Source organism: Pieris napi, chromosome 16 (genome assembly GCF_905475465.1).
Source record: "Pieris napi chromosome 16, ilPieNapi1.2, whole genome shotgun sequence".
NCBI classification, from domain to species: domain Eukaryota; kingdom Metazoa; phylum Arthropoda; class Insecta; order Lepidoptera; family Pieridae; genus Pieris; species Pieris napi.
This window is the reverse complement of record NC_062249.1, coordinates 4,807,883-4,818,526: the sequence shown is the minus strand read 5'-3', so window position 1 is coordinate 4,818,526 and position 10,644 is coordinate 4,807,883. Positions and strand designations below refer to the sequence as shown.

Below are 10,644 nucleotides of genomic sequence, written 5' to 3'. Positions count from 1 at the left end.
TTCCTTATTTTAATAACGGAAGAAGAAACAAAAAATTTGAAATTACTACAAAATCATTATAATTCTACTCTATTACGTCAGAACGGCTGAGTAGATCTGGATAAAATTTTACAACAAGAATAAAGTAAAGTCGTTAAAAAAATAGGCTTAGCCGGAAATGAGCTCCCGTTCTACGAAAAATAATCATATCTCCCATAGAATACATTACGATTTTCATGCGATCTAGTTCACGAACAAGTTAGTTTTTAAAAATATGTTTTTTAATATAGGTAGATATATAATTATTTGAAGCCTATATATAGTTATTTTATTAACTATTTTAATGTAAGAGGGCTTCGCAAATACAGTTTTCGCGTTTTCTTTTTTTGACAGCAGACAAAACCTTTTCATGACATTAAAGCAAGTAGACGTGACGCAGAATAACTAGACGTAGAAACAACTTTTGTGATCTTTGTAGTTTAAGCGAAATCATTCCCGTAATATTTAAACCAAGTACCCGTTGCGGTCGCTTTAAATAAACTACGTTTAATACAAAACTATTATGCTGTATACGTACAAAAAAATATAAAAGTTAAATACCAAAGAGCAACTGTATTGAAAAAATCAATAAAAAATCCAAAAATCAATAATTGACAAAAACGCGCCATTTCGTTTCTTACCGATTCCTCTTCAATTTTTTTTGATTCTCCCTCTAAATCGATCACCTCAATTTCATTGGCGATGGAGACATCTTCACCATTTATGAAAACCTCGACAATCAACTCGGACATGAGAAAAAACCATTAATTTATCGACTTTAGATATTCTTCGATCTCATAATATCGGAAATCTAACCCTCTGTGACGTACCGTTGCCATGACAACCCAGTTTTACAGTCCGTACTGATAATATATGTCTATCTCTTTCTTTTGCATTGTTTATCCCATAAAAGAAAAGGATGATGATATTCCGCTCAATGCCTTCATGTTTCGTAAAATCGATATCGCACAAGGCTGGCCGTCGATTAACCGTTCTATGGAAAGACAAAAGAAGAAAGTTACATACCATAGAAATTGCACGGTAAATTCAATTCTCTTGCGTTGTCTTAAAACCTACTTTAACTATTACAATACCCTTCGTATGAGCTGTTATTTATAATCGCCGTTTTCTAGACCCACCGCGTGGTTCAAACGATATTGATTTTCCGCGATCGCGTTGGCGTTTTTCGATTTATTGGCTAAAATTAAAATCCACTTATTACCACCTACTTATCTAAGAATATATTAATTAGCAAACTGAAGAAAAAGGTGTAAGTTAGTATATTATATGGCCCCAGAAAGATAGTGTTAGCACATAAAACTTATGTACGAATTAAGTAACTACGAAACTAAGAAAATTTTGACTTTTTAAAATTAACTCAACTTCTTGTAAGCAGAAAAAAACCATTTAATTATGTGTATGTTTCGAACATGGCTTTTTTCGAATTTACTTTTAGTTGCATTCTGTTTAAGTAAATTCTGGTAATTTTTTACTCGAAAATATCGCTTCAATCACTTTTTTGAGATCTCAAAACTTTATCTTATTTAAATTTATTTATTTATTAAATTAAATTCGAAATATTATTTATGGAATTTTGAGCATGTTCTACCATTTTCAAACTATTGCTAGAGGAAAGGATGTTAATAAGTATAAGGTATTTAATTTGTGGTTTATAAATAAAACACAACTATTGTTTGTTTCTTTGTATTGCATCAACTGTAACACTTTTCAGTTTTCTTCGATATTGAGCAAAGTTTACCTACATTATTATAATTGCTTGTATATTTACGTTAAATTGTTAATAGCTTTGTGCGCTAGTTTGTGCGTCCGAGCTTCCATTAACGCCCGATAGGTGGCAGTATTTTCAATTTCTTTGAGCGTAGATATTAGAACTTCAACATGGCCAGACTGCGTGGTGACGGAAAAGTTTAGTAGTAAAAACCAAAAAGAGACTTCTGCGCATTTAATTAATGGCCATTTGCCGGGAATTTTAAAGGCTTTACTATACACTGTCGGTTTTATTAACAATTTAACGTAAAATACGAGCATAACAACGCATGCTATGTCATAATGCTCCAACTCCTGACAATACACACATGGCAACTTGTGCCTCATATTTGTTTTAAGCTTTAAGCACCAATTTTCTTTATAACAAGTCGTTCGAAATAATTAAACGACTAAAATTCTATAAATATCTTACTATGTATAGGTTAAAAATACATGTTATAACATTTTTACAAGACTATCCTTAATTAAGTTTCATATAAAAATCAAATAACTTAGCCATTGGTGTTTTATTAAGCCATTTGATTCATACATGCACATGAGACAAAACAATACTACGAAATTAATTAAATAATGGTAAGGACAAACAATATTTTTCGTCTACTTTATGAAAATTATAAATACACTCCAAAAAATATTTACATACAAAAAAATGTGGACACAATACTTAAAAAATAATTAATAAATTCGCTACACAATTCATAATTGCACGATTAAATTGACAAACTAACATAATTGATAACTAGGAGTATTCTTCTAACGGTTAATTATTCTTAATTAATCTTTAATTACGTATGTTGTTATTCAATTTAAGAAATCCAAAACTTATAAAGACGGATTTTTGTTTCTTTATATTTAAATATAATCGTCAGAAATAAGTGCGGAGTATTGAAATCATTAAAAAGCATCGCAGGAGTCAAAATAGGGACCTAATCAAATAAAAGCGAGCCTAAATTCTCATAGATTAAGATATACATGCCAGTAAAATATACACGGGTAGGGTACAATGTAGGTAATACTAAAATTATAGAATATATTAGAAGTATTCATTAATCAGCGAAACTACGCGTAGAAGCGTTACTTAACCGTAATATACTTAAGACGAGGTACAACTCTGGATTCGAAATAAACTTCCAGACTGCTGGGTGCCCAACGATATCGAACTGTGGAGCTTCCAGGGGGAAATAAACAAATGAACATCTCACGCGTCGGGTGAGTAATTGGTATCCATAAGCCTTCGCGGAAATGAAATCTAACAATGAAGGTACAGGCTTTTAAAGTAAATTTAATCATTTATTTCTAGTTAGCACGTTGTATAGAACGCATCATAAATATACAATATTGTTGTATCTAAGGCACATAATGTTTAGGCTTTCAATTATTACTCCATATCGTAACAATGGTGCTAATTAAAAATTAGAACGAATGTGTGTTGTGACAAACACACAGACGCATGAATTTGTCACACGCACACGCTATTGCAAAGCTATTAATAAATACTACGGAACCTACCGACACGGTTAATAAAAAAGTTAACATCTCTGTTTCCCTTACTTATCCGCTTCAACAAATGCATTTCATACAACATGTTTTTGAGTGCCTAGTTTGAGTTGCACGTGAGTAAAACGTGATATTGAACATTTTTGCAATGCCCAGTATCTATACCTCAAAGTATTAAACCTGATCGACTGGGCTTATTTGTATTAATTTTAGATTTGGGCGTAATAAACCCGTAATATTTTGCAAACAATTTTTTGATGTATGCTTACGCGTAAGACGTAAGTATATATTCCTACGTCTTACTCGTTCAATACTTTGTGAAGCTCGTGAAATTTCTGTATCACTCAAAATGTAATTAAAAATAAATTCAACGCAGTATTACAAATTCGTTTAGATTATTACGTTTTCCTGCATCTCACTAGATGTAAATCGTAGGTTAAAGGTACAAAATAGGCTAACGTCACGCCTAAATAAACGCATTATCGCTTAACTCATACTAGGCACTTCTTTAAATCTCTATTTTCTTCAGCACGTCGTGCGTTATCGCCAATCATACAAAACAACTATTTCAATATAAGACACGTCCAGAATGAACAATTTTAATCACAGTCTAGAATATTCGGCACCAATGAGCTTTTAAATTCGTCACATTAGTTTAGATCGAAATTGTGATGTCCGAACGTTATTACGTGACGCCTAATTTCTGGTATAACTAATGTATATGCTAGCAATTGACTAAATCTTCGCTTCCTATTTCAACTAGTAGCTGTTAAATATATCTATAGTCTGTGGAACAGCTAAGTTATAAATTGTACCAAACTGATTTAACAGGGAACTCCGTTCCATCCTCTTTCTATAGAAAAAATATTGCGTGTCATACGATCGTACTAACTTCTAGCTCACTAAAGCTGATTTATAATAATCTTTATTGCTCGTTTGTTATTGCTACGTTACACTATACTAGTTCTCTATAAAAGGGCAACTGATTAGAAAATCCTCTGCAGCTTTTGGCCTGTATACATGGCACCTACTGAATTGTATCAATCCTTCTTTCACACGTCGATACAAAAGCAAGGTACAATCCAAAAGTTTATTGTTTTAGTTTGCGTATCTAGCTAAATCTAAAAGTTATAATAAAACGTGTGCCTCAATGAAGACGTGTAAAAAAAGGATATTTATAGGAACCCAAAAGTTGACATGAAATTTTTGTAATCGGGCAGTGGTGTATGAATTTCAAAATTTTGATTTTGTTTTATGACAGCGATATAGAGATCGCAGATTCATATCACACTGCTGGATTATGATGAACAAAAACGCTGTCAACTCAACCGCACCTTAAACTAATACTCGAACACAAAGGTTTTTTAACTATCGCTATCTCTCTCAGTAAGGGACAGAAATACCTTTCAAAGCCTTCGCGTTCGAGCGTAACTATCAAACCGTGTATATATATTTAGATTTAAGTGTAATTTGGCCACAATCGCCCCTTACTATACGTAAGGGGATCTATAATTGTAAATATTTTCTTTAAGTACATTACATTGCTATACTAATGACTAGCATGTATGGCCACGGGAACTCAAAAAACCAAAACATGATTTTAAATAATGTTATAACAAGCACTACCGCCTTTTTCTAACCAAAAAGATTGACATGATGATTATCTAAAAGTTGACTATGTAAGCTGTGACTATTTAAGTTCGCGCGCGTAATTTCGGTATATTCCCATATTAACAATTATCCCAGACAGTTCTTAGCTATTATAAAGTATTTTAATCGTCCTGAATCATTATTTGTTCCGTTAGTCAGCATTTTAATATGGCGTACATTGTTTTTTAATTATTGTACGAAGAGTTAACTTTTCACTTATCTAAATTTATTTATCAAATTTTAATTGTTTTAAATTTGTTTTTGATTGTTATAAATGAATAATAATTGGCATGTGAATTATATATACCTAAGAGCTTATCTAATTAAATAGTGGTAATTTCTATGTCTTATAAATGAATCAAATCATCAATGTCATTTCACCTTTTTGGTTACAAAATAGGCCTACAAAAATCGGATGGATTTATGACGAACACTACATTTTATGTCCTAATTATAAAGTTATTATACGTTACGAAAGGCACCTATATGTCCCTCGACAAAGGTCGATCTACTTCTATCATATATTTATCGGTTTCAATCCGATATAACTTAATTGTTGGTAATAATTCGCCGATAAAAAAACCACAGTCTAAGCAGTAATGTAAACACTTCATTTGAGATCTTCTGTTTATTAGTCTGTGGAGAATTTTCGAAGCGAAATGTCGTATCGGATTAAAATATGATAAATATGTGACAGCCGCTTCTAAATATACATGTAAACTAAATTCTTAAGCAAGGCTCGTCTTTCTCAAACGTTCAATAAATTAAAAATCTCAATAAAACACTGCGCTTACACTAATTATTTTTAAACAGAACAAAAACAACGTATCACACTTTCAATCGAAAATTGGAAGCATTTTTCTTAACTGCCTTTAAGGTCAGCAAAACAACGATAAAAGCAGTAACTTTCAAATATTCACTAAATTACTGGAAGGCTTTTTTCATATTCGTTATATTCTATAAAAATATTAGAATATAATTGTTTTTATAACTTTTGTAACAGATTTACCAGTTATTAAAATAGTCCACTAGATGGCGTTGTCATCAACACGTGACGTCGGTAAAGTCACTCTACTAAACTACAATGCCAACAAAATATGTACACTACATAGAAAAAAATATTCTGTACAGCGAATAAATTTATTGTCAAATGAAAATATTCGATTTCAAATTGAAACTCGAAAGACAGTCCGGTGGTCTGACCTCTAACGATATCCTTATTCTTTCAGGCCCGTTTAGTTAGCCCGCCCCTTTCCTAAGGTAGTTTAATCATAGAGTAAACCACAATTTGAAAGAGAAAGGGCCGATAAAGTCGGTGAACTTGAATGTCAGTATTTATAAAACTTTGTTGTTTTCCTGTGAAAATGAGGGTAGTTAGTACCAGGATATCTAAATACGCTGAACTGGCCAAAAATTAAAGCAGATAGTGTACAACATACAACTTTCACGAAAGACGTATTTGATAGATTTTTGAAACGTTGTAAAAACCTAACAGTATTAGTATCACTAATAATTCTGCTTTTTGAAACGTTCAAGCCAGTACAGTGTACAATAGAGGTCAGTGTCTATGCGTAACAGGACGCCAGTGAGGGAGGGGCGCGGGGGTCCACCTTAGCACTGTTGCGGCCGAACCGTCGCCATGAACGGACGTCTCGGTCGCACCGTGCAAGGATCACGGTGATCGAAGATCTGGAGCCGGTTTATCCGGGGCAATGTCGTCCGTGTCAACTACGGATTGGACATTTGTCCCGGTGGTGTCCATGGCTGTTGTGTCTGATGTTATTACGTTCGATTGAAAGAAACGCTCTGTGAAAACAAAGTTGCCCTCTGTTAATGAATAGGCATCGGATGCCTATTGGTCACAATCACATTTATTCAATTATTTAAGCTTAGTTTCAAAATCTCTGAGTATAGAAGACAACGACCATTCATTCTCAAATGTTTTGAAACTTTTTTTAGCGAAATAAATGTAAACTAAAATAAAGCTTTTTATTTACCATCATCCAATAAAACGACGTGGTCTGGACCCGTTGGTGCTGTCATAATATTAAATTCCTCTTCTAATGTTGGAAAAGGGGCATTCCATCTGGAAATGAAATCATAACTTTCATTTTTATATAGTTAAATGCACAATGCAAATATATCGATAGAACAAATCATTTTCAGTCTCAAATATAGTAACATTATATTTGAGAAAACAGAGTCTATCATTGAAGTAAATGCAGAAGGTTAAAAATTAAAATGATGATTTATTCTTGTCGACAGTACACAGCTAAAATTTGTTAGTATGAACCATACCTTGGTGGTGCTCTAGGTGGAGGTCGAGGTCCGTATAGCCCCAGGCCTCCCGGGGGCGAACTCCCTCCTCCTCCGGACACCACTGCCCCACCACCTAAAGACCCGTAGCTAAACACCTGCAATTATTATATTTATTTATTTTGCTTGTAGTTTTAAGTTAGTATTTGATGTATACAAATTGATGTTATTGCGTCCCCTTTTTTCAGTTTTGGAGTGTTATCGTAATTCCCATAATCCACTTTGAACTTCGAGATGATGTATGGGATGTAGTTGAATATATATAAACTTGTGTGAATAGAGTACTGTTACTCCAACCTAAATGGAGGATCCTCGACCACGCTTACAAGAGGCCCCAGCGGCTAAGGTCAAGAAGATTTATATATCGTTATCGGTCGGAATAACTTCATTAGCGCGTTTCAGAGTATACGTCATCGCAGTCAATCTACGGCTACAATCGTAGGTGTCGCTACACTTGTGTAGTACACAGACAGTGAACTGATTTTGCCTTAACAGGCAGACTCTGATATTAATGATACTCACCACATAAAAACTGGTCACTGAACTAGCATTGAGATTACCTGTTGTGGCTGCGAATGGAAGTGGTTGAAGTGTGAGATGGGAGGGTGGCAATCCCTGTAGGGGTGCGGACTACGTCGTCGTGGAGATCCATTTGGTGACCGCACTTCGGGAGATGATGGAGATCCCACTCCCACGCCACCCACACCTACTTCACTTGCTGGAGAGACATCCACACAAATTTAAATAAATGTCTGTGATACATACTTATACAAAAATAAAAATTGTGTCTTAAGTCAATTTCGCGCGCTTGTAGCTTGGTGATGCGCACGAAATGTAAAAGGAAACGTTAAAATTTTCAAACCGAAAAAAATTGCATGAAAGTTGATAAAACCGTGTGTTATTGTAGTTATCAGACAGCATTCAGTCTGATCCTATACAATATATAGATTGGCTCGTAAACACATGGCTAGAATGCGGTTTTTTAGGGAAAAGATTGTGTAGTTGTGGGTATTTTGAAGTGAAACTTCTTTAGGCGCATGAGGGTAACATTTTTACAGAACGTCACGAAGATGTGCAGCGTTTTTGTCGAAGAAAAGAGAGAAAGCGATTGAGACCGATTGAGAGAGAGTGAGAACCTTATAGAAATTCTATTTTTAAATTTAAAATTTCGTAAAGAGAATTTATGACATATATTAGTATTTAATATTTTATGCAAAATAATTTATTGAAATCTCAAATGAAGAATTGTAAATTAAAATGCCACGTGTTTGCCACAATTATAATCGAATAAATAAAATTTATAATTGTATTCATTTTCGACACTTAATATTTTAATGACAATTAAATTCCTAAAATTCCTTTTTCCCTACCTCTAAGTCTCGGAAATCTAAAGTTTTAGATTTGTATAAATATGAACAAGAGTTAAAAATTAGTTTGCCAAAAAGTTTCACTTCTGACATGTGTAGTGTGTACTCATATACGCACTCACTTTTTTTACAATGGAAACACGAAAAAACGAACTCAGGGCTTTTAAATTTTATGAATGAATATACACTACTAAACATACCTGTAGATCTGATAATAGCAACCGGCCTTGCCATTGGTGGTAACGGTGGTGGTGGTAACATGGAGCTGCTGAAATACGGTGGTTTGGGGCTTCTGGATAATGTATGAACCTGGAAGATAAATATCAATATTTATTTATTTATTAACACTTCGTTGCATATACATTAATATAGTACAATTGACATAATTAAATAAAAAGGAGAGCAACTGGCTGCCTTATCGCTTTCGAGCGATCTCTTCCAGGCAACCACTGTGAGAAAAAAAGTATTAAATTACATAAGATAGGCAAGAAGTGCAAAAATACATGTATTACATTTATATATTTATGTATTTGCAAAAAAAAATTTTTTTTCTATTCATAAAAAAGAATCACAAAATCTGATGCTAGGCGCGGAAGACGGCTGGAGCAATTCGAGTATTTCTTAAATTTATGCCTTGAACGCTAAGGACGGTTTATAAAGAGTGAAAAGTGAACAAAATATTTTTATTTAGCACTTTAGGGTTAGTTTTATTCTCTATGGGGAAGTATAGCAAATAGTTCTACATGTTGGTATGTAGCTATTAAAAAATAGCCTATGTAAAATCATATTAAGGTGAAACGAACTTCTCGTGGGCAGATAGTTTAAAATAATATTGTTACAAAACATCAGTTATTTTCAGATATTAATATTGTGAATAAGTAAGCTGTGACTAAATATTTATTGATCATTTTTTTCGTTAGATCGGTAAAGGTAACTTCAAAACTAAATAAGTCAAATTACTATTAACTGAAATTCTCCTTCAGGTCTTAAACTTTGTTTACGCTATGATAAAATTTAACAGATGAGCGATGATTTGAGATGAGGTGAGGTTAAAATTGTGCAATTAGCCTGATTGGTTATTTATGAATAAGGGTTTAGAAGGCAGACAATTATGCACACGTTATAATTTTTTGTAAACTCCATTTTCCCAGAAAAGTTAAATCCATTGCTGCACGGGTTTTCCATTTCCAACCTGTTTCAGCGCTAATAACATACTAACTTGTAATTGCTGAACATCGGTAGGTGGTTCTTGGCAAACGAAAGTGACGAAGTCCCCTAGGGAATCCTGGGGTGTCCCATCATATTTGCTAGAGTGCTGGCTTGATAGACCCTCAGATGCTGAAAGGCAAACATCTGTATTAAATGATAAGATACTTTGTAAAACCATTCATCGGGACCGATAAACGATAGTCTGAAGCGAAAATTAAAGAAATTCACTATTTAGTGATTTGCACTATATTTTCCAAACACTTTTAGCGAATTTCTATCACATATAATAAACACAATACATAAAGCGTTAGATTAAATCCAAAATAATAAATAATTTAATTTAATAAGATGTTGAGTACGAAAACAAAATAAAAGAAAAGATTTTACAGAAAAGTCAAAGTTAATTATTTTTTTAATCTAGTATTGAATATAACACTTACAAGTAGGATGTGTGTCAGTAGGAGGTGGTGCATGTTGGTAAAATATCGTATTAGAAGGCACCAGGGGTGCCTGCGCAGCACTGAGGCCCGACGAACTATGTGGGATGCCTGGAAAGAGTTTCAGTTTCATTACCTAGATGGCACTTTGTACTATAAAAAAATTAAAATGAATTACACTTTTAATATACATATATCTATTATTTACGTTATTTTTATTCGCTGACTATTTTGAGGGAAACATTGGGCAATTTACACGGAGCTTATGAAGTATTAACTAACTGGTTTAACTATGCATAAACCCCAAACGCTTTTGGCTCAAAGGCTGTATCAGGAGAAGAAATTGTCTATTCTCTATAAAG

General features: G+C 33.4%; 1 protein-coding gene across 8 annotated transcripts in view; it reads right to left on the bottom strand.

The window, feature by feature from the left end:
• Positions 1–5,225: 5,225 nt before the first annotated feature.
• LOC125057236 (nuclear factor 1 B-type) overlaps positions 5,226–10,644 on the bottom strand; it is a 38,766-nt gene continuing 33,347 nt past the window's right edge. For 5 of the 8 annotated variants that reach the window (XM_047660801.1, XM_047660804.1, XM_047660805.1 and 2 more), the window contains 7 exons: positions 10,286–10,393; positions 9,856–9,989; positions 8,837–8,945; positions 7,830–7,987; positions 7,252–7,367; positions 6,951–7,039; positions 5,226–6,780 (listed from right to left, as the gene is read on the bottom strand). In XM_047660801.1, the coding sequence (XP_047516757.1) occupies positions 6,626–6,780; positions 6,951–7,039; positions 7,252–7,367; positions 7,830–7,987; positions 8,837–8,945; positions 9,856–9,989; positions 10,286–10,393 (869 nt within the window). In that variant the 3' untranslated portion in view covers positions 5,226–6,625. The remainder of the gene's footprint in view (positions 6,781–6,950; positions 7,040–7,251; positions 7,368–7,829; positions 7,988–8,836; positions 8,946–9,855; positions 9,990–10,285; positions 10,394–10,644) is intronic. The other 3 variants (XM_047660803.1, XM_047660802.1, XM_047660808.1) reach the window with 3 other exon arrangements.